This window comes from Thermobia domestica, chromosome 13 (genome assembly GCF_964235325.1).
Source record: "Thermobia domestica chromosome 13, izTheDome1.hap1.1, whole genome shotgun sequence".
Classification (NCBI taxonomy): domain Eukaryota; kingdom Metazoa; phylum Arthropoda; class Insecta; order Zygentoma; family Lepismatidae; genus Thermobia; species Thermobia domestica.
Genome location: NC_137466.1, coordinates 50,961,308 through 50,986,923, shown reverse-complemented (window position 1 = coordinate 50,986,923; position 25,616 = coordinate 50,961,308). Strand labels below are relative to the sequence as shown.

Here is a 25,616-nt window from a genome sequence, read left to right as displayed (position 1 = left end):
ACACTTTCATACTATGATTTCATTTAATATATGCTTTTAAATATCACGTTAATTTTTGTAAGCTAGTTTTAGGTCATATCTAAACAAACTTTAGTATACGGCTTGAAGCCTGGCACATTTAATGATATTTGTTTACATAAATGCTTTATCACCCTCCGTCATGTTCAGTAAATGTTGGATTGTGATGGGTAGCATTTTTTCTTTCTTTCTTCTTTTTTAAAATAACCTTTGAGGTGTATGTTGAGATAATTCGGAATCTGGGTCTTATGAAAGAGAAGATAACCACTGAACAGCTTGTCTACTTTAAATCCTCACTTATTGAAGGTACCTAAAAAAAAAAAAAAAAAAAAAAAAAAAAAAAAAAAAAAAAAAAAAGTCAGTACATTTGAGAAACATATAGGGAATCGCGACAGGCAAGTTTTATCAATTTTCCTATTGGTTGTGATTGATTATGTAGTTTCGCATCCTAATTCTATGATTTAAGGAACCGGAAGATTTATCACCGTAGAAACAAAATCTGTCTTTTCGATCATATCATGTGCGGAGCCAGCTATGTATATTATTATTATTATTATTATTATTATTATTATTATTATTATTATTATTATTATTATTATTATATTTTTAAATTTAATGTCCTACGATTATGCTCTAGGCTAAGAAAGGCGGTGATGCGAATAAAAGTATAAAATGAAGGATGTGGGAAGAATCGGAAGAACTCCGAGAAAACCCACGTACACGGTGTTCGTCCACCACATAAGCCGATTGTCGCGAATTGAGATCGAACCAGACACACGAAGCACCAGAGGTGAGCGCTTTTATCACTGAGAGACGGTGGCCCCAAATAATATTTCTGTACGTAATTTTCTAACACTTACAAAACAATGCTAAGAGAAGGGACACCTGTTCGATTCCCCACGGCAGTTCAAATGTTTATGTCCCTTTCACATTATCCGGCGATTTGCCGGATCCGGATCCGGCGAATTGCCGGACGAGGTAGAAAGACATTGCAAGCAATGAAGCTCTTCACATATGTGCGGCGGTCGCCGGACATTCATCCGGCGAGCAAAAACAGCCGGATCTCCCTGCTAGAATCCGGCGCGGCAAATCGCCGTGTATAGCCACGCGGGACATTACAAGCAATGACGCTCTTCACATATACGCGGCAAACTACCGGATGGGTGTTGGGGGAGGAAGCAAGTGTTGCCAGGAAAGAGCAGAAAGTGGCTGCTATAATATGGGAGCGTGTGGTTTTGTGTGTTATGTGGAGTGTGTTTGTGTATGTGGTTATGTTCTAGCCCAGTACATCTGGAGTAATTAACCAAACCTGTATATACAACATATGGGGAAAGATGACATGTAAAATTAATTGCAAACGACCAATACTACCCAAGTGTCGAAATCAATATACATTATAATTTTTCTATGTAATAGAAGATTGGGAGATGTCCGTGTAGCACTGGACAAATGACCTTCTATAAATTTGTGGTGACCCAAAATTGAAATATACACTATCAAATATTCCAGCAATACAGTCTTTTGCTATATATTTATGTACTATTTTGCTACGCAAAGCAAGGGAGAATTCATGATGTGATATTTGATAAATATACCGTACTTTATATATTTTATAATTATCTGGCTGTAATTTATTGAATAGTCCTCTGAATTCAGAGACTAGAGCAGTGCTTTAAAGAGACTTGAATCAATAGTCGGAACGCTTAAAACAAAAGAATAAACCCGAAATAGTATAATAATAATAATAATAATAATAATCTAATATAAATAAAATAAAGAGTTTGTGTGTCTGTCTGTCTTTGTGCAGCCTAGGGACCATACGAGTGGACCGAAAGTTACCAAAATTTGGTCACGGGTACCTTGGTCCAGGCTCCAGACCAAACCGATGCGTGTTTTTTTCAAAATTCGAACCAGGAGGTCTCAGGGGGCGTTTAGCAGGACATGTAAAAGTAGTAGAAAATGTCCGATATTAGTGTCAAATCCATAGTTTTCGCGGTCGCTGAGATCAATGGTAATACTACCATTAGCGATGACTTCAGCCACCATTTGTATGCGGGCCGGGGATCACCAGAAGGGGGGGGGGGAAGGAATTTCGAGACATGTAAAAATAATCGAAAATGACCGATATTAATGTCAAATCCATAGCTTTCGGGGTCACTGAGCTCAATGGTGAAACTCAAGATAGCGTTTACTTTCACATTCAGTCTCCATCAGCTAAGGAACTCGGGCCAGGAGATCACCAAGACATGTAAAAAATAATCCACAATGACCGATATTAGTGTGAAATTCACAGTTTTCGCGGTGTGAGATAAATGGTGATACTTTCATTAGCGATGATTTTCAAATTCAGCCACCATTGTATGCGGGCCGGGAGTCACCGGGCTGGAGAATTGAGAGACATGTAAAAATAATCGAAAATGACCAATATTAGTGTTAAATCAATAGTTTTCGCTGTCGTTGAGATGAATGGTGATTCTCCCAAGGCGTTGACTTCCAAATACAGCCCCCGTCGACTGGGAGCCAGAGGCGTTGTTTTTTCAAAATTGGAACCAGAGGATCACAGAGGCGTTTACTTTCTATGTAAAAGTAGTAGAAAATGACAGATGTTAGTGTCACATTCATAGTTTTTGCGGTATCGGCTGAAGACCAGAGGCGATTTTTTCACAATTCGAACCAGGGAGGGGTCTCAGGGGGTTTACCGGGACATGTAAAAGTAGTAGAAAATGACCAATATTTGTATCGAATTCATATTTATCGAGGTCGCTCAGATGTATATTGATACTCCCGATATTGTTTACGTTCAAATTCAGCCCGCATCGGCCTTCCCAATCAAAACACGTACGTTGTTGGATATATATTCACACAAAATGTATCTAATTTTAGAAATGTTTCTTAATTCTTCTCTCATTGTTCAGTTTGTTTACATTGATATTTTATCTGACCCGTGCGAAGAACGGTCATAACAGCTAGTAATAACAATAATAATGCCTGCAGACCAGTCTTCGGGTCAGTGGCTGAATGTTGGCTTGAGATTCTCGGATAGACCTCAACGGTTGACTATCCCCAGAGGACTTTAGCCTGATTTTCTCAGTCACAACAGTTGAATACCGGAACGGTATTTTAAATATCCAGAACCGGGCTGCTATTTTGCCCAAGTTTATCAATTGTGGAAACAGTATAGAAAAATGTCTTCCAAAATACCGCTTCTCTAATAAAAAGCGCACATCTTTTATGTATGTGGCATGTTCTCTCATTCGGTAACAAACAGGCCCGTATGTGTCTCTGACGTTTTTTTTTTCTGCCTGTGTCTTAACAAGGCGATTAGAAAACACATTTTGCGTCTGTCCATTACAACCACCACAACACGACAAGAGTCACTGAGTTTTGTTTCTTCAGTTGCACAGCAACTCTGCTCGCATATTTTTCATCCACGGCAAAACGCCGGATAATGTGAAAGAGGCCTTAGGATTTCAAGTGACGCTTTATATTGTATATTTTGACAAGTAGTAGTATTATTCCAATTTTTTAGTAAGCTGTTTATATATATATATATATATATATATATATATATATATATATATATATATATATATATATATATATATATATATATATATATATATATATATATATAGAGAGAGAGAGAGAGAGAGAGAGAGAGAGAGAGAGAGAGAGAGAGAGAGAAAGTACATGGATAGATATAATTCTCTTAAAAAACAATGAATGCAAGGTAGACAAAAGCAAATTTTTTACTGGGTACCACAAGTGACAAGTAAAGACCTACACAGCATCCTAATACAAGGTAGTGTCACGAAATTAGGTAGCACTGCGAATATCGTGGAGATACGAGTGATGGTTGTTAAAAAGTATTGGAATGACCTTTATCCAGCAATGAATCGACAATTGTTGATAATGGTATGTATGTGTTTCAAATATAAATAACCCTCATTATACTACACTCATATGATCATAGACGGCGCCAGCCCTGTAGCCAGCCCAAGAATGTAGGGGGGCCCGACTGAAGTTAGGAGGGCCCGATGCAACCATATTATAGTTCATTTCCTAGTCTATCGTGAAAATTTTAGGGGGGCAGCCAAAATTTAGGGGGGTCCGGCCCTCCTTGACCCCCCTGGATACGGGCCTGGGCGGCGCCAGGATTTTGGTAACGTGGGTGCAGGCTAGGATGGGACAACACATCCTTACATTGTTGTCAGAACGCTCTGCACTATTGAGCTTTAAGATTTGAAAAATAATCCCTAAGTGTTATTAAAAAAAAAAAAAAAAAAAAAACCTAGAAAAACACGGTATGATAGCAAGTAACTTATGAGAGACTTAAGAAGTCACTTAAATATATCCAAACATAGGAAACAAATATACAAAATAGAAAGGATTATTGTAGGAAATCTGAAAATTGAAGTTAATGTGGGTGCAACTGCAGCCACTGCAGCCACTGTGGCGCCGGTTATGCATATGATTCCAGTTCTTATTCTTGATATGTTATGAGTATTTGACATTAAGAAATAAACGCTTATAGGGCTATCTTGATCTGAGAGATATGTTTAATCCCGTAGTTGTTAGAATTTTTTTAAAACAGAGATAGTTAAACTCTAAGTTACTGTTCCTGGGTATAATTGGGCAAAATACTGTTATGCCTGGCTATAACAAACGGTTCTGTGAAATATTTTAACAACTGGTTCTAGCGAACCGGTTTAAACCGATTGAATAGCACCACTGCCTTTAAGTCAGATGCAGCTAGTCCTTAATTTTTCCAAGTCTTAATTGCAGGGAATGAGCTGAAAGTGGGAACATTACTTCTGCACTTGAACAGAACCTTATTCTAACACAAACAGGTTCGCCTTAAGAGAACCAGCAACTGCAATACCTCAGCAACAATTATGACTCATGCTTGAACTCAGTAGCGTACACAGGTATTTATTTCGGGAGGTGTCCAAGGTCAATATGAGGGTATTTTATATTAAAATTCCTAAAATTGCCCCTAAAATTACACTAAATTTACACAAAAATCGAAATTTCGGGCGGCCCGGACTCCCAGGACCCACCCTCTGCGTACGTCCCTGTTTGAACTATAGACAGTACAAGATAGCCTAAGTAGTGCTGAATTGCTGGATATACGTGTTTCTTATGATCCGCATCTTAATTTTTTTTTATTTTTTATTTTATTTATTTATTTATTTTTTTTGATGAAGGTGAGGCCTATACTTGGATGATATGGTAGTGCTATGTAGATGTTGTCAAACAGAGATGAAATCGAGACGAGACGAGACTGTATACAATCTGGGTGTTAACACGACTTGGGAAATATTCGTCTTGGGATCCTCTTTGTGCGGGAGACCCTTGTTCGACTCCTGATTGCCGTTCAAATGTTTTTGGATTCTCATTAAACTTTAAATTGATGTCGCACAATATAGCTTGGGTGTTGAAAATGGGTGCCAACCAATCCAAAATCAAATAATAAACATTGAACATTTCCACATAGACCTCAACATTCAATTTTATCTCTTTTACAGCTAGCAGTACTGGTGGATTCACGGGAAGGGCAATCTCTCCCCCGCCCAAGTCACCTTTACATAGGATTATTTATATAAAGTATTGTGCTACTTACACTATTCTGATATAATGTAAAACTCTGTATTTCAAGCATAAGTTAATCGTTCAGGAAGCAATTTCAAAACAAATAGAAATATTCGAAAAGCAGAAACGTAGTGAACTAGAAAGTACGATTTTGCATGTGATACCTTTACCATAATTTACCTATTTGCTTTTGGTATGCCGCTATTTACAGAACCCGCAAAAAAATGCTAAATCTATCTACAGTTGCAAATCGAAAGCAGATAGATGAGTTGTAATAACGGTATCACATGCAAAATCGTATTGTCTAGTTCACTACGTTTCTGCTTTTCGAATATTTTTTATTTGTTTTGGAGATATGACAGAAAATCTCTAAAATTAGCGTTAATTTAATTTCGCTGTAGTGAAGACCCTTAAACGAATCATCTGGATCCGCTCATGGCTAGTAAAAGCAGAAAAGGAGAACTTCATCTAATCAGTCAAATTAATTTGTTTCTTCTCCTTTTTATTCTCTGTCTGAAGACGATAAATTTGTGTCAGTTACGGAACATAGAGCATCGCACAAAGCTGAAGAACACATTAAAAACTGTATAGCTGTAATGCAATGACAGGGCATTCATAGATACGAATTTGTAAACCACGTATCTTATTAGTTGAAGGTTCAACCGTCAGCTACAGATAAGACTGGTTGAAAGAACTACTTATCCTTTGAAGTGTAACAAATCAAGTATTGAAATTATTATTTTTACTGTCTGCTGGAGAACAACCGCGTGACTTGAGATTGGCTTCTTTTTGTTCCGGAAAACGTTGGAAGAAAGAGAATGGTATCAGATCATGAAATTTAAAGCCATTGTAATAGGTTATAGGTATTAGAAAGGAAGAACACATTGTCTCGGACTAAATATCATTCAAAAGCATAAGACTAGGAAAAACATTGAAACCCGAGTAAAAAAAAAAAAAAGGAAGATAAAATCTTCCTTTCACATTGTGCTAATATAGCCGGCGGAGATACAGTGAAGCATAAAGGGTACTTTCCCTACTTTTCTTTCAAGTTTCAAGGTACAAGAAAATAAATTTATTGTAGCTGTGTCTATCCCTCAAGTTCTCAGGCACATTCCACCCCAAATTTATCATTCGCTCCCCCCAAAATAGAAGAGGAGACAACCAAAATAACGAGTTTCTGCACTAATTTGCAATTAAATAAATAGGAGACTTTACTTGGTAGCTTCTGCCCCTATTTTTAAACTTAATCAGTCTCTATCCCTTTACATCTCCCGCCATTATGGTTAGAATAAAAGTTCGATTATGACATTATTAATGAAAAATCATTATCTCCTCAAAAATCTCACGGACGCAACTTCGCTACCTAAAATCCGGTTACCTCCTGTTTCGCAGAATGCCTTCAAGCTATACAACGTTGCCAAGTTTAACCATTCCTGTTTCGCAGAATTGCATGCAAAGTTTTGATAGGACCTCAATATTAGAAATATTTGGTGAAATGAACAAAACATCAACATAAATCCAGAGGTGCGGCTTGCAATAGAGCCTTGTCGAACAAGCGTAATCTTGATTTACTGCAACAAAAACGAATTACAAACACACAGACATGTTAAATAAAAAAAAAAATGCAATGAATAATAATGGCATGAACCTTACGTAATAAATTTAGTATACAGGTGAGACTCGTAAAATCGCCTCTTTTTTTTTTTTTTTTTTTTTTATTGTTTTTAAATTGTAATGCCAACTATCCGAATGAATGCAATGAGAGTATGGAAAACCTCGCCAAATCTAAACCTACTCTTAAGTACCCAAGTACGACCGTCTAAACGTCTCCACAATCTTCTCCGAAAAGTTAAATTGCCCGCTTCCAGCAGCCGCATTCTCGGATAGTGCTTGCTTCAAAAGTAGAATGAATCTGTATATATATGGATTATTTATGTCTACTTCCTATTAAACTTGAAATGCTAAACCTCGGCATTGTTCGTGTCTTTTTTCGCTGTTGTTACAAACTTGTTTCTTATTGCCCTGAAACATTAATAAAAATATAATTGGTACAACGTAAGGAGTCAAATAACAATCCAATATGAAAAAAAGTAAATTTTCAAATATTGCTGTATTAACGGGTGGAAGGTTGCATTCAGGTCAACATAGGTGTCCGCCAAATAGTCTAGGAAAACATGTGCTTCTGGGGTGTCGGGTGCATCGTCAGGAGCGAGTGGAAGTGCATCTGCTCTTCTAACCTATTTCCTCATATCATTATCAGCCTTTGCTTTCCTCCATATGGATTGGGTAAAATGAAACAAACAAACGCGTAATGTCGCTTGCTGGAATGTTTTCTCTTGTAGCGTTTATTGCCGCTTGTTCAAAGTCGGTCATAAATTCTTGCACACGAAACTGGAAGCCAACAATCTTCAGCTTTTTTCTTGATTTACTGAAACATGGGTGTGTACAATGACTGAGTTTTGCTTTGCAATAAGCAGAAGAGATGTTGAAAAACTGTTCGAAATACTTTCCGTGTAATGTATATAACTATGAAAATAGACGTGGACAAATTTTAAATGTTCCACCGCTACTATTTTCTTGTTCCTTCCACGTTACGATGTGCTGATCTCAACATCTAATACAAATATCGGCGTACTTCTGGTGCAGTACAGGTTTTCCACAAACGTATATAAAAAGTATTTTTTTTCTTTCTGCGAAACAGGAACACATGCTAAAATCCGCCAGTGAGTATCCCTAGTTTATTTTCCCTTGCACCCCTCTTCCGTAACTCGTTTCAGCCCTCTACATCCATGAATAGTGGCATTTTTGTTATGAATTTACTATTATTTGTTTATTTATTGAAGTCAATTTTCATTGGATTGGATTTGAGTCTCTTTCAACAGCGAGACTGTATAAGATGTAGACCTACAACTTAATGTGGGATCCGAACCACGTGAACTCGCACCGGGAATCGAACCCCGGTCTCCTGCACCGAAGAGCGTACGCCTACCATATAAGCTCAAGTCCCTTTTCAGTACCACACTTGACAATGCCCAGGACTTCCTGATACACTTACTTGATTTTTATGATTAAACTTAATAATATAAATTGTAGTAGTGCAAGACTAAGTTTCTATGAAGTAATGAAACTATTTCATTGTACTAAGGAGATTGCAAGAAATACGAAATTGTAATATTAAATGTTTCTTTTGAATTACTGGTGTGATATCAAGATACTTATTAGGCTATTTGGGGGAATGTTTTGGAAGAACGTCATTTTCTTGCGCAAGTCCAATATGGGCGACGCACAAAGGAGGCCGCAAAATGGCCGAAACAGAAATCATAAATAAATAAATAAATAAGTTCTATCAAGGCCCGTGGAAAAGTACTTTATCAGTTAATTGTAGAACAGAGATTGATACTGTATTTAGAACGCAGTGTCATTGATTAAACTTCCTCTGTTTCTGACACAAAGAAAATTCCTCATACATCAACAATAATAAGAAATAACACTGTTCTTAGTCATCTTGGCAGCCATTCACTTGCAACTTTTTAGTGCTTTCCTTATTGCATCTTGAAACTCCACTGTGGTCGTAAAGCGATGCGAAGTTATTAAAAACAGAAATGAATCCTCCACCTTGTGATCAGTAAAACGAAAACAGAGCTCTAAAATGAATATAACATTCGTTGAAGATAATAGATTATTAATTTCTATTATCGTAATAGTAAATCAAAATTTTTGGATTTGTTTCTAGATACATATAAAAACCTGAAACTTCGATGATCGATTCACATCGGAACATTTACACTCTAAGTTGTCTACAACGAATTACCGCTTATAAAACACTCAGTTGCATCACCGCAAAAACAAAAGCTAATATGTCCAACAGTTCAGTCAAACAACGCGTATTAATCACTTCACTAAGATTCAATTTCATACTATCCTTCCATTTTCCTCTTGACTTAACCAACAACTCCATTATGGCTATACAGTTGCTACACACATCTTATGCTCTCGCCTTTGTCACGAGCGGTGTATTTACGAATAAATACATTAAATGTTGACAATTAACTCATAGGTAACCACAAACGGGTTTTAGATCACAGGTTGCATCCATGGGAATTTTGGGGGAATAAATTTTTCATTGAAAATAGTCCACGTCAAAAATTATTATGACAAAGCTCCGGAACTGAATGAAATACAATAAAATTTAATCTCCGAAACAAATGATCTTGATTTTGTCAACAACCGTTTTGGTTTCTTCTACTACTTCTTTTGGGAGTAATGATATTTGGCGGGGGGTGAGGGGGGGTGAGTACGCTCAAGCACTTCGGAGGAAATTGCTATTGTTGTCTCTATTCATTTACATTGAATGATTAATGCCAAATTGTAAATATACATAACATTTTCAAACGCAATTTTCTGTGTATTTCGTACAAGAAATTATTTTCAGAAACATATTGCAATATTAATTTTTTCTTTGTATATTGTAATTTTCTGAATTCATAAGGCTCTTTGCAAATTTCTTGTATTTTACTCAATTATATGATATTTGTTGTTCCCTCCCCCTCCCCAAAGTTTGGCTCAGCAATTCCTAGCGTCACTTCTATCAGTCTCGTTCTGCCACTGATATTCTTATTGTGTGCAGTTGTTTCAATTTTGTCGTCAACACGTTCTACTTCAGTTGTGATTTATGAATGAGGTTTCAAGTACTCCATCCGTCGCGCTTCTCTGCCTGAAATGTGATGGCGGAAAATTATTCCTAATAGGTGTAGTTTTTATTTGCGTGAGATGATTTCAAACAAGTTTTCTTTAGATAGTACCGTTGCAAGACAATGTTTGAAAAAGAAAAATCCTATTAGTGCCTATATTCAGAAATATATTAGACCCTACTGTATTTATTTTGTAGAAGATGCCAGAATTTGAGTTTAGGATGAATTATTACAATGCGATGGGTCTATCCAGTATGTTATAACATTATATACGAATGAAATAGCTTTTTCTGATATCTGTTATATAGAATCACAAAGATAACTTCCCATATTTTCAATTGTACAGTACATGATGTTCTAGATACAGATAAATTAACAGATCTTACTGTGTTTAGATGTAGGTTGAGGAGGTCAGCGAGTTGAAGCATAAAAACAAAGTTCAAGTTAGATGTGGAAACGCCTAATCTCAAACGTGAGCAAAATGTCTAGACCGATAGTTACAATAGTTGTTTCTTCCACTTTAGTAGGGAGGTTATTATTTTCTGGCGAACTTACCTTGCGTTGATGTACAGTGCACTGGATTGGCAGACGATTATCTTGTTGATTTCAGGGTCATCTTGCAGATATCTTTGCGAACACAATATACTTTTATTTCCATGAAGAGAATCACGAATTTGTCTGTAGAATAACAGAACAACAGAAGATTTCTTTGTCCATTAAACAAGGGCAAGCAAGGTATTATTATTATTTTTTTCAACATATAAGTAGATGAAATTGTCTTTTTGGTCATCTGACTTCTTAGATATTTCAGAAAACATTTTATTTCGGTAATTGAACAGTGGTATATTCAACTTTCTTGGTGATGTTGTATAGAATGTTTTTTAAAAGATGTTAATAAAGTTTGTCCGTTTAGAACGCAGTAGTCAAACTCAGACATTATACTTAGTATACAATACCCTTTCAGTTGTTTCATGGTTGTTTCATGGTATGAAACTGCGGTAGACATCCGAACTATGCAATGTCATTACATTAATTTGAACTATTACATCTATAACTATTGATTACAATTGATTAATAATATCAAAGATAGAACCTGTTTTTCAGATATTGAATCTATATACATATTAAAAAGCCATTACTTACTATTCGTTACCGTTCTTGTTCTATGGCGATAAAGGTGAAAACCTTAAATCGTTAATTTGAATCTCTTCCGTTTTGAATATAGGATAACGGAGGGGATGGAACCTATTATTGGGACGCTGAATCGATTGCAAAAGACAGCTTCTCGATTCCGCTTACAGATTTTGTTCTAATTATGGGCTACCAATATTGAAACCGGAAATAATAGCCTAGACATAAATTCAACCACTTCCGGTTTCGTTAGAGTGCCGCGGGTTGAGATGATATATACTATATATACCTTTGAGACGCTGTATTGGTTGTGGAAAACAATTTGTTGCTGCCTATTATAGTTTCTGTTCTAGGATGAGAAATGTTGAAACCGGAAATGATTAATTTGAACCAATTTCGGTTGGAATAGAGGGTTATCGGAGGAGATGGAACGTATTCTTGAGACACTGAATTGATTTCAAAACACTACATCTCAATATTTCTTACCGTTTTGCTCTATGCAAATTAGTATTAAAACCGGAAATTGTAGAAAATTTTCAGCCACTTCCGATTTTGGTAGAGTGTTGCGGATAGTAATAGTATATTGTCTTACGACACTGAATCGTTTAAAAAACGCTTCTTGCTATCTCTTACCGTTTCTGTTCTATGACGATAAGCGTTGAAACTGGAAATCGTTAATTTGAACTACTTCCGGTTTGAAAAGAGGGTCAGCGGAGAAGATGGAACCTATTCTTGAGAAACTGAATCGATTTTCCAATTCGCCATAACAAAAGTCGGCTGTATGCTCGACAATATAATAACTAAGTGCATCTCTCCAATATCATCACTTAGACGTAATAGCCAGCCTCGACGTATTCTGAAAGGGTAGGCAAACTGAAAATAAACAATGAATAAGTAGCAACCAGTTCATCTGACTTCTTATTAAAAAAAAAAAAAGATTGCAAAAAAAAAATCTCGATATATTTTACTTCTTTGCTCCTTGGAGATCAGTATGGAAATAGGAAGTGTTAGAACCGATTTTGGTAGTCTTGCGGAAAGCAATGATATGTTCTCTTGAGACACTCAATGGCTTGCAAATATAATTCTCGCTATCTATTACTGTTTTCGTTCTGTGGCGATAAACATTGAAACAGAAAATGATTAATTTGAACCACTTCCGGTTTGAATAGGGCTTCAATGCAGAAGTTGAAATCCATTCCTGGGATATTGAACATATTACAAGAAACCACATCTTGATATTTTTTACAGTTTTTGCTCCACGGAAATCAGTATTGAAACTCAAAGTAATAATAAATTTCAACCACTTCCGATTTTGGTAAAGTCTTATGTTGTTTACTGCTTCTAGGTATTTATTATCGTTTTTGTTCTATGGCAATAAACGTTGAAATCGGAAATTGCTAATTTGAATCACTTCCGGTTTGAATAGAAGGTTATTGAAGGAAATGGAACATATTTTTCGGACTGAGTCGATTACAAAAAACTCCCTCTCAATATCTCGTGCCGTTTTTGCGCTTACACCTGTCGACAGACGAATGGACGAAGACTTTTGACAGTTATACATAGTACAGTTTGGAAGTCTAAAATGAAATAGAAAAGAAGGAAATTGAAAATATACAATCACTGGAAAGCTGCATACAGACACACACACACACACACATCAAGAAAGCTTATCACTTATAATAAAAATTTATCGCTTATTTTGCCAACTATTTTGGAAGTAATATGGTGGACAAGGGAAATTTATCTCCTCTGGATTTTTGAAAAGGGCCCGATTCTTCGAAACATATTAGATTTGCTTACTAATCTCGGACTCTCCCCTTGATTTATAAGACCATATTCTGACAACTGTACGTAGGAAATGTTAATAATTTGACATTAAATTAAGATCTCAGTTGAAAAGAAAGTCCACAATTGTTCCAATTGTAGATAAGAGTGCAAGGCGTTTCGAATAGAGGTGGATGGTCGGAAATTTTGAAGAACTGTGTACAGTACATATACAAATTTGCAGTATGTATTTCCTATATGTTGATAGAAGTATTTGCGAAGGTTTTTAGGAATGTATACGAAGTTTCATTAAAATCGGATAAATTTTACGTAAGTTGTCTTGAAACAGACAGACAGACTAATATACAAGCTACAATATGTTGGGTGACTCAAATGGTAGAAGCTGATTATGCTCGTTTCAATGAATATTTCTTTGTTGGACGAGCATTAACGTTGGGTGACTCAAATGGTAGAAGCTGATTATGCACGTTTCAATAAATATTTCTTTGTTGGACGAGCATTAACGTAATATGGTTTGTATATACTGTAATTCCTTTTGTTTTCGTTCTTGTAAATCAAATGTGTTTTCTCATAGAGAGTTCTGATTTTTTTTTTTAAAAAAATCACTGGCATGTTTATGATTTTTCACGTGATATATAAATACTACGTATATAAATACTTACAGTGACCATCAGAATACGATAAATTGCTAAAATTAGATTTCAAAATGTTTCCTGCTTTTGAATTACCTTATAAATCATGAGAATGTCAATGACGTCACGCTTGGTGCAAGACTCGCGTATTTGTTTGTCTGCTATACACAGATCAAATTAAGAAACTAATTGACAGTTCAAAAACACTTGCGAAGTTACATTGTGAGAGGAATGTACGTCACAGGAGTTATTAAAGTCACAAAGAGAAGTCAATCAGAAATGCGATAATGGTAGTTGAAACTTCTATCTACTTGTATATATGGTATCTATTTCTTGTGTGCATGTTTGTGGGTGTAACGAAATCATTTTAAAACACGGCTAACGTCACAGGAGTTATTAAAGTCACAAAGAGAAGCCAATCAGAAATGCGATAATGGTAGTTGGAACTTCTATCTATTTGTATATATGGTATCTATTTCTTGTGTGCATGTTTGTGGGTGTAACGAAATCATTTTAAAACACGCCTAGTGAATCGGACGAGGTTCTCCACCGCAAACAAACCAAAGGAAATACTCAAAGAAATAACACTTTCGGAGGAGGTGTTTCTATTAAAAGACAAACAAGTGAAGTTATTTGTTCGGTTCGAGATTACTTCGAACAAGAAAGGGATAATAAAGGGCCTCTTACTTCTACAAATAAAGTACTTGATAGAACTGCTGCTGCTACAAAAGTAAACAAAAGCACTATTGTAAAAGTTTGGAAAGAAAAGTTTGAAATAGAAAAGCAATCAATCCGAGTCTTCAAAGTTAGAAACACTAGGAAAAAAAACAAACAAACATGGAAACGAAGGACAAATAGTTTTCAAAAGGATGCAATTAGGCAACATGTTTATGCCTATTACTTTATTAAAAAGGAACATCTCACACTTTCTAATTCTACGTCACCCAAAGAAGCTGAACTTTTCAGGGCAACAAAAATTCGCTTAGAACAATCGTTAAAATTTGGGATTTTCATACAAGAAAATAAATGGACGAAAAATTCTTTTGAAGAAAGCCGGAAATTTCTGCATGTCGATGTAGATGGCCAAAGATTTTCTCACTATCATGCTGTTCACTGAGGATGGGTGGGTGGGTGGCACGTAGCGTACTCGCTAACTCTCTTGCCTTCGGTGCGAATGGTCCTGATTTCGGTTCCCGATCGGGACACGTGGTCGAAAAAATGTAGAAGCTATTTCTGGCAAGCCAGCATGAGTGACTCTTTCCTAGGTTTTCCTAATTTACATCAGGCAAATACCGGGATGGTCCTAACAGAATGTTCCCAGGCCGCTTCCTTGCTTCCTCTTCTAATTCCGCGGATACATGACGGGCTGTGTGATAGTGTAATTGTCGAAAGCCCAGAAATCTAATTCCTAATCCTAATCCTCAGCGTGGATGGAAGGCTTACATTCTAACTTATGCCACACATTCCGTTGGAGCAATCAAGGGGGCGGACATCGATATGACAGAAGCCAAACTTCGACAAAACTTAAAATATAGAGAAACAATAACCACACCCACCACATTCATCGGCGGCAGAAGAATTAATCACTATCGTTCTCATTTCTGTTTCAGAACGCCTCTCGGAGGAATACTTTATTTGCTATGTGAAATTGCACATCACCATACGTGTTCCCCCGTAAAACAATATTGGGGTGGATGTTACCTCTTAGGTCACCGTAAACGGCATGCCGCTAAAAAATATCTATAAATACGGGAACTCTCATGATCCCGACACTCAGTTGCTCTGCTGTCTCAATTGGCAGAAACCCGCCAGTAAACGTTATGAAAAATTAAACGGACTCATATTGTTGGAAAAACTGTCATATAACGAGGCACAATAACACATACCTCCCTCTGCAACGTTCCTCACCTATCTCTTTAGTCGTACCTTTTTAATCCCCATTAATCACACTTCCTCAGCAGTCCATGCCAGAGTGTAATAAAATACCTTCCTCTCCTAAGATCGCGAGCAACGTATCTTACCTTTCCTCTCCCAGACCACAACAATCTCTCTCCTACAGAGAACTAGTGTTCGTGGATGAACTTTGTCACGTTGTTCATCCAAAACGACGACGTTCCACTGAACACGACTCCATATAACCATTGCCGCATAAACTTTCGTTTTCTCCATTTTTAAGCAATTACTCTTCTTCAGAGGAACAGCCATCCCTAGTTCACCCTGTGACTTCCTTCGCCATACGGATTGTGCTCTAAGAAGAGATAACTCGCTTACAACTGGCTCGTCTCTGATAGATGGAGTCGAGAACGAGGCACTTTTCATGTCAATAAACGCGATTTCCTTACAGGATTGCATCAATTACCTCCTAAACTCCAGCCTGATACCCAGTTATTCACCGCACTAAGTCTACAGGCGCTTCTAATACAAATAATTCGCTTCACTGAACATCTACAAGAATGTCTAGTCTCATATAGTACGTACCTTCAATGGAACTGTAAAAATATTTACAGCAAGGAAATGTTTTTATCGCAATTGTTTTTTTTTAACTCTGACCATCATATTGCTATAAGAAACTTGGGCTCATATTGGAGACGCTTTAGGACTTCCTGGATACCGAATTTACCACCGCCCTCGGAATGATCACTATAATGGAATCACCTTGGGTGTTCGCAACTCATTACCAGCTTGCATCCTTTATACTCTTTAACCACAGCTCCTCAAAACTTCAAATTCTGGGAGTGCTATTTGCTGGACTTACTTTCTCAATATTTATATTGAGTTGAGTTGAGTTGATTTTGAGTTTACCGTCCCTTTCAGCAGTGAGGCTATATGAGATGTGGACCTTATTCTTGATATCTGAAACACTTTTCAAACTCGACAATACTTGCAGTTAAACTGTATCTAGAACATCCCTATGGCTCAATCATCTTGACCCAAGGTCGACCCTGCACCCACATAACACACCTTCAAATACTTACATCTTCTATCCGTCATACCCATGATTAGTTAATGCAGCGTCACATCTGCATCAAATTCACCAATAGCTACCTCTCAACGTCCCTAGGAATGCTTCAAGTTTCAGTTTCTGTCCAACACTGTTTAACACATACACTCTCTCCATCAACAACTTTAGGGAAAGGTCTGAATCCAACAGTAGAAGACGCTAGAATCGTTCCTTTCCCTGTGAAATTGTATTTTATGGCGGAAGAAAATCCTCCTTTAACGGATGAGCTGCACCCAGGGGCGTATCCAGGACCGACTTCTGGGGGTGGTGGTTTGTTGTCATGCTGCTACTTAGAGCTACTTTTAAGAGCTTCAAACTCTGGGATGGTTTTTATTTACATATATATAAAATAAGAGTTTCCTCTTCTGGGGGGGGGGGGAGATCGTCACTGTATCCGCCACTGGCTGCACCTCCTCACTATTATTACCGAAACTACAATTCCTATACACTTCCACACTAGATACCCTTATCATAAACAATTACATTCTCTTTATCGAGCATGTCAGTATTCATACTTTGCTAAATCAACTATATTAAGGACCCAAATACTGTGTTATACCGCGCAGTGCAGAATCATTGTAGACTCCCCAAACTTGAGCAACTGATAATTTCTTTCAAACGCCTTCGCACCACCGGAAACACTACATTAAATCCCAACACTCTGGTACCATTCTCGGGTACTTCCAAACAGCATACTGATCGTAAACCTACGATTGGAGCGTGAATTTTTATCCCTGCGCTTAACTACACAGAGTCACATCAATATATCTGGCTGAATCCTGGGATATTCGCACAAGGTGGAAAGTCGTTTTTCAACTGAAACTTCCTGTCTTTGGCATTTGCAGTGACATCCTTAGTACTCTACAAGAAACATCTCACAACCCATGGACATCTACAGTAACTTGGATATACTGCACTTAATATTCGATAGCAACTTTGAATATTGGAAACTGAAATCAACTTGTCACGCTAATTTATATATAGGATACTGAGACATCCCAGGGACATCTTTAGTAGATATGTAACCCAACGTGGCATGTCGGCTCATCTCTGTTTCCCAGCATCCGCCTCCATCTATCAAGCTGTTGCTATGGCAGCGGCAATTCAAACGGCATTGACAATTACCAACAAGAACGAACAGGGCCTGGGACTTATTACTGGCAACTAGAACTCATCACACGGTGCGAAAATGAGAAGCCCCTCTCTATTGGACACGAAAATAATATTATTTATATTCTCGCCTTAATCTCTATACAGCAATATAAACAACAGCAGCGTCCCTCCTGCTTGAATTATTTGAAGAAGAATTCTTTATTGATCACCTGATCTTTTAATGTCTGTTTACTGTCCAGTGCTGAACACGCTCATTCACTCTGTTTATTACACCTATTTCGTAATAGCGGCTTTCTCACTTGCTAACAATAATCAGTTCGTTCCTTACTATTTGTTACAATATTACGTAGTGAATACGATTTGTAAATGGTGTAAATGAAAAACAGTAGATTATCCTTGTTATTCATAGACTCTGTTGGAGTATAATGTCTCCGTTCTAATTTATGCTCGGCCTCATGTGGCTCAATTATTGTAAATTATCACTTCGTCCATCCTAGAAGTCAACTTTTCGAAGTGTATCCAGTTCCGCATTTTACAACTTAGATTGCTCATTGGACATCTGCCCGGAGCATCAAAACAAACCGGGAGTGAGAGAGAAAAAGAGGCAGAGAGTGTGCGGTTGTGCAAAGATATTGTGTGTTGTTTGGTGTTGTTGCGGATGTGATAAGTGAGTGAAGGAGAAACATGCTGAAGAAGATTCGTCTTGTCACATCAGATGGATGGAATGCTGGCTGATATTCTTAATTTATTATCCACATATACCACTATATCTTCTTACGGTACGCTTCATCGCATATTTTGAGTGTGTGAACATCATCAATCATTACGAGTGAAACAATGCAAAGCTTTTATGGTGGTTTTAATCGATGGTTGAAAATTGTTCATTCACACAACTGCTTTGATTTGTAGCACCGATAAAGATAACACTATGAAAGGGAAATTAAATCAGTATCGTGAATGTAGGCCAAGGTCGTTTTCTTCTTTGAATGATAAAGAACGAATCATAATATCGTATCAATAAAAAATAGCAAATACTTGCATGAAAATGATTAATGAAATATAAATGAATTAATGTGTCTAGAATTTAATAAAGAGTAGATTAAAATGAATTGTTTTAATCATATATGAGGATGTGAATAATTATGATAAGCAATTGGTATTGTTTCCGAGCTTTCTAACGTAGGAAAACTGCTGAGATTTATGTATACGCAAATATAATTTACATATGAAAGCACAAAGGAGCAGTCCTTCATTGCTTTATAAAAGCTAGAGACAGTAGCGTTTATTCAAGTACAGAATTTTGCTTTCAATTAAAGCTTGACGGTATATACATACCTTTGTATGTATGAGTGAAACTTCTCTTTTCATTAAAGTACCGAATGAATATTTTAAACCGAAAAGTAATTTCCCTATAATCTAAAGTTTATGTATATATAAAAAATAATAAATTCAAAAAGCTTTACAATGCCAGCTCCAGCTGGTATTCTTACGCAGATTTAAGAAATAATATTTTATTTATTTTAACAAAATGATCCTAAGTTTCCGAACTCTAAATTAACCCAACCCTATTTTGTTCTTCTTTTCCTTACCTTACTCTCTACTATATCCTTTTAAACCGGCCTTACTTACCGATGCACAGCTGGAGCGAGTTTTCCCCCCAATATTAATACGTTTATATGCTATTTTACTGTGTTTCCCGTAACACAAGGAAGTTACAGTGGGATAGCATTGCACTCAGTTTGGTATAGCGATTGTTAATATTTGAAGAATTCATGGCAAAATCTAATAACTCATGAAAGAGCAGTATCAAGGAAAATTACGGTGCTATCTTGTTTTATGTTAACGGTCAAAATGTATAGTGGATTTTACCTCTAGGATCCCTGATAGTTGTATTTAAAAAATCACGTAATTCAAAGTACACTTCTAAGCACGTAATAGTCCATAAAAAAGCCATGATGGATTGAATTTGTATGTGAACGCAGGGGTTAGGTAATGATCCATAAGGAGAAAGGTGTTCGCCAGGTAGAGCATATAATAGCATGAGGAAAACAGTGTGTTTCAAAAATCCTCACTTATGTGCAAACCCACCGTCGATGACGCGCCTGCTCCTTATAGACGTAGCTCTTTGCTATTGTAGACCCACTAGTTTCGCCTTGCACCGACTCGGTTTGATAGCATTTGTTTTTAGTGACCACCTAGTACAGGTTGGTTTCTGTTTAGTGCACAGTAGTTTGTATGGCATGTGTCTGGACGCTTTATTTATACGCAAAAGAATAAAGTCCTCCTAAAGTGTATCTGTACCCAGAAAGGTAACTCCTTTTTTTAAGAAAACCTTTCTAAGAGTGTCATTGAATTTCCGTATGAAAGAAGTCAATATATCGTTAGGCTTAATACCAATTTGCTAGCCTAAAATACGATAGGCCTAAGCACGCAAATTATTTATTCAAACACCATACCTCTTAATAAGCTAGAAATAATATATTCCGGCATTACAATATCGTTGTGTGACTGTGCTACTCTCTCTGTGAGGGAAGCAGTTACATACGATGAAAATTCTCGTAACATTTCCTAAGGTATTTTAATTAACTCTCGTCCATGTCCCTCTGTATTACCCTTCTGTCTTCGCTCACTCAGGCTTTCACTTCCCAGAGGCTATGAAAGAAATCCCTCGTACGAGCACATCTAATGAACATAACAAGCCGTCAATAAAATTATCAGAATTTTTTAAGTCATTAGGAGTCAATTTTATGCGTAAGATATGTGTAGTATAGTCATTACTTCAACCCTTTTAAGATATATCGTAATTTTTACTACGAAATATAGTGTCTTCAAAATTCAATTAAAAGAGAACTAAGAAAACTATTTAGTTCCGTTTTTTTTATTTTTTATATATTATATTTTTTTTTTAACGAGAGGAGGGTTGAAGAAAGCCTTGGAAGGGTCTATAAGCTTCCGAGCGTCGGAACATAGGGGGGTATTAAGTCATCACTTTACAAATTTCTTTTCTTTTTTTTTTTTTTTTTTTTTTTGGGGGTAAGAGGTCTAATTTCAACATTTTTAGTGAACTTCTCTTTAACCCTATATTTCTGATGTTTTACAAAAACAATCAGTGGACCCTTAATTTTTTCGGATCTTCGTGAACACAGAAGGGGGGTTCAGAGGGGTTAAAGGTTAAAAAAGGGATATTTCTTGACCAAAAATCCCACTTTCGCGTTATTCCCCTGCTCGGGTACATGATAGGGACATCTGAGTAGTACTTTCTGAAAGCCTACTCGATTCTGAACAAAACAACGTATGAATCATCATTCTACGATAATTAGGGACGTGTCAGGGATCTTTTTTTTTTTTTTTTTTTTTTTTTTTTTACATAATATCCTTTTTGTTACTAATACACAATAACACACTGAGCAAGGCTATGTGATAATATGTAAAAAAAAAAAAACAGTATCACGTAACAGTTTCAACACAATAACTGTGTCTTCATCAGACTTCCACGCCTTCTGGCTGCTGGGAGTAGGTCATCACTTATATATATTGTCCGGAGACCAACTTTTAATTAGGCTCCGCCCCACACAAAAGGTAAATAAAGCAAAAATGAGTCTTGGGCCCATTTCAGTAAAAAATGTCTGCTATTAGGGGCCCTAGAAATATATTTATTCGTATGGTTTTGAGATTTGTCAATATTGTCCCCTTAATTAATTTCTCATGTATGGAACGGGCCCAGGGGCGTAACTAATTGCCCCGCAGACCTAGCCATGTGCGAGGGCCCACAGGCTCCGGGACCCATAATGAGTAAGAGAAGAATGGAAGGAAGGGGTCCAAGAATTAGAAAAACAATTTTTCTAGGGGCCCCAAATACACGTATTAATGCTTGCCTTCCCAGAAAGAAAACTAAGTTACAGCGCTGTTTAAAACTTTCTTTTTGTGTCCAAATAGTTCAGTTCTTTGCGTTCATGATTGTTCGCAGTTGACATATATTGTAATTACTATCAAAATGCGTACCTTATGTGTCTCATTTTTGAGTGGTACTTTAATAACTTCTGAAGACAGTAAATACCGTTTATTGATAAATGTAACTATCATATCTTTCTTAAATGAATATTTTTGTGCAAGTTGTGTTCTAACTGTGTCATTTTTCGTGCTTCTTAGAATTCATCCAGTCTATTTTGTTGTTGCATCACCTCATAGTTGGAGGCAACTACAAAATGTAACGGATAAGCAACTTTGGTTTTTCAATTACGCTGAAGAAGTCGGTAGTAGTTTGACGAAACAGTTTGTAGATTTCTACAATTTTAGAATGCTTATAGGTGGTTTTTAATAATATAATTAGGTTAATTACTAATAGATTCTGTGTCCGATATCTTTAAGCCGGTTAAGGAAATATTACTCAAAAATTGAAGGGATATAGGTAAACCTCTTTGTAGCATCTATGATTGTTTCGATGCCCAACTTTTCATAGGAGAACTGCGTTATTTCTTCTATTTCATTCGTCTTGCTAGATTAAGTCTTTTAATATTACCTTACATTAAATCTATAATTGGAGATGTATCTTAGTTTATTAAAACAGCTTTGCGTATTCTTGTGTTAGCGATTAAAAAATAAATAAATAAATTATAAAAGTGCTCAAGAACAATATAGTTACTTTGAGGTGGAACGACATTGTGCTATATTTGCTACCTGATGTACAACTGTTATTTCATGTTACTTTACTGTTAAGGAAGTGGACTTTGTGGTGGACAAACAACGTGTGCTTGGGTTTTTTCGGGGTTCTCCCGTTTTCTCCCACTTTATTCATTTCATCATTTCCTTCATTTGTCATCATCACCGTCTAGTCGACATAAAACTTTACGTCGGCGTGGAACATAAAACTTAACGATTTCATTCATTTCATTTTTGTACTGTTATGACTTTTCGTAAGCTCGCGCCACTTTTATTATTGTTATTGCAGTGAACACTTAAAAACAACGAAGAAAGAGAGCCAGGTGCTATCTACGAAACGATATTAAATAAATTTATAGCGTTTCGAAATCTTTTATATATATAAACAGAATTTTGGGTACGGAGTTTATGATGTTATCATTGTTGTGCATCAAATTTAGCTCTAGAAGAAAAATCTTGGAACCGTTCATTTTGCACTTAGTATTTTGCTTTCTTTCGAATTTTTTTATATTCCTTATATTCTCTTTAAATTGTTCACTAAAATGGGTAAAAAAAAAAAAAAAAAAAAGTAAGGCCGATCTTAGTGGTGAGCCTTAGTTAATGGATTTCCAGTCATAAACAGTATCTTTGCTGAACGTAACTTGAAATGGAAATTGGCACTACAGCCTATGAACGTCTAAGGCCAAGTCAGATGCCACACATTCACGCATGAACCGGCAGTGCCGTTATTTCTGGTCCCAAGTCTCATCTTAGTTCAGGCACTTACGAGTATTTCACGATGTCGAATAATACCAAAAATCAAATTGAACTTAATTATTTTATTGTATTAATTATATATATATATATATTATATATATATATGAATGAAACAAACGTAATTAGATCACTGTCACTAATGTATAAAATGAAGCCCACGCTGCCGGTCTAATGGCTAGTGCGTGTACCATTCGGGCACGTGGTCCCTGGTTGATTCCCGGTTGGAGAACACAAAAAATTAATTTCACATCCATTCACCTTCATTAATTATCCATCCCCTTTTTAGCCTGAAGGACATAAATGTAGGTTGTTAAACAAAAATATTTCATTTTCATTAATAGTTAATACTTTTTTCTGACCAGAGTATGTACTTATTTATTAAAATTAAAATAAGTCGTAACAGTTTCAATAACTTATATTCATCAGATGTTATTAAAACTGTTAGGACTTACTTTAATAAATAAGTATATACTCTGCTAAGAAAAAGTAATTATTTCAATAATATTTTCACAGTGAAGACGGATAAAGTTTCATTTTCATGTATAAAGTCGATATTATTACGCTAATGCTAGATGTTAAAACGTCAAAGATCAGCAAAAAGAAAGAAACGTGCTTCAAATACAAGTAGTAGGTAAGTCAATCCTTCTTAACTCTGATATTGTATAAGGATGCAAAACAAGGAGCCACAGATTACAATATTAAACATGCGAAGTTTATATACCTGTAAAACTTAAAAATTCGCTATTTTCAGACATACTGATAAAATATTAGTTTCATTCATATTCGTAAAACAATAGACCTATAGCTGCTTTAGAATACTTAAGTCTTCAATCATCTTTTGTGCACCAAGAATTTTCAGATTTATGAACAGAATTGAGGTGTTAACACTTTTGTGATTATCTCCTTGAGGTCTTCAAGTTTACTAAATTATGTGTAATAAATTTAGTTGAATAAGATATTTGTGACGGGGACAACTAGCCTCAATGTTGACATCTCCATTAAACCTCAGTTAATTGAGTAAGATATTAAAGAGTATAATATTTTCTGATAAGTCATACTTTAAACCATTCGAAGATGATAATACCTGATATGTCTTTAAATCTATGAAGTTTGTCAAGTGTATACATGTGCTTCTGTCATCCTATCACAGTTTTTTTCTTCTGTATAGACCATTTGGGTACTCATTTTATAGCGTTACTTCAAAAGTAAAGAAAATAATAAAAAGAGTTGAATACGCTCTTAAATATCAGCATAAATAGATTTAGATACAGGTATATATTGTACGAAGAAGTTTATGAGTACTTGACATTGACTACTACATAACGGTATTTGCTATTGTGCGAGAGAGACGAAAGTAAATGATTCTGTAGCCGATACTTCGGATGAAACAAGAGCTTGTGATGTTTCATAATGCATATATGATACTTTCATCTGTAACAAGCACACACTTTTGTTGTTTCTGTGTCCATTCTTATGAACTTGAAACTTAGAGTAAGTTTTTTTCATTACTTTTTTATTATTCTTTTCAATTCGAGTAAAGTTTGAAGGATAGTTTTATAGACAGCACAGTAATTCTTAAATAAATACTATATTTTTCTTGTGATTTATGAATATCCGTGATCGTTATATGATTTGTGACACTCAGGAAACAGAAGTATTTGTTGATTGGGAAATTGTTAATAGCAAGATAGGCGAGCGAGTAATGGCAAAATGTAGATGATTTGTAATATTATATAAAGTTGATAATACCACGTGAACATCATGATTTCGCATGCAATTAGTGAATCCGATGAATATTGTTTAACCATTGTTAGAACATATTAAGACAGGGTGTCTATTGATACAAGAAATACTGGAAATATACTGGAATTTTGATCCACATACTGGAAAAATCGTGAAACTGGTAATTTGTTAACAATACTTTTTTGTAATTGTTTTAATAGTCTTAGAAACAATTTTGTATTCATTGAAATTGTAAAATTTTTCCAAAGCAAGAGTGGTATTAATTTTGTATTTAGACATTTAAAACAATGGGTGGAGTTTGAGGCTGTGAGGGGAGTTGGGAAGCCCTTTTAAAAAAGTTGTAAAATCATTTGTATTTAAAAGAAAAAAAATCAAGGTTAACTAAATTTATTAAAAATATTCTTTTGATGATAAAACAATTACAAACCTGAAATCATCAAGAGAGTTTTATTATTCCTAAAGAACTTTTAAAAAAAAAATCATTGTAATAGGTAT

General features: G+C 35.9%; 1 protein-coding gene across 4 annotated transcripts in view; it reads left to right on the top strand.

Moving 5' to 3' along the window:
• Positions 1-25,616, top strand: part of LOC145668144 (beta-1,3-galactosyltransferase 1-like) — a 236,704-nt gene that overhangs the window by 153,496 nt on the left and 57,592 nt on the right. The window contains exon 1 of one of the 4 annotated variants that reach the window (XM_081735720.1): positions 18,416-18,769. The exons of 2 other annotated variants lie outside the window; for them this stretch is intronic. In XM_081735720.1, the coding sequence (XP_081591846.1) occupies positions 18,683-18,769 (87 nt within the window). In that variant the 5' untranslated portion in view covers positions 18,416-18,682. Of the gene's footprint in view, positions 1-18,415; positions 18,770-25,616 lie in introns of those variants that run through there. One more of the 4 variants, XM_081735721.1, reaches the window with a different exon arrangement.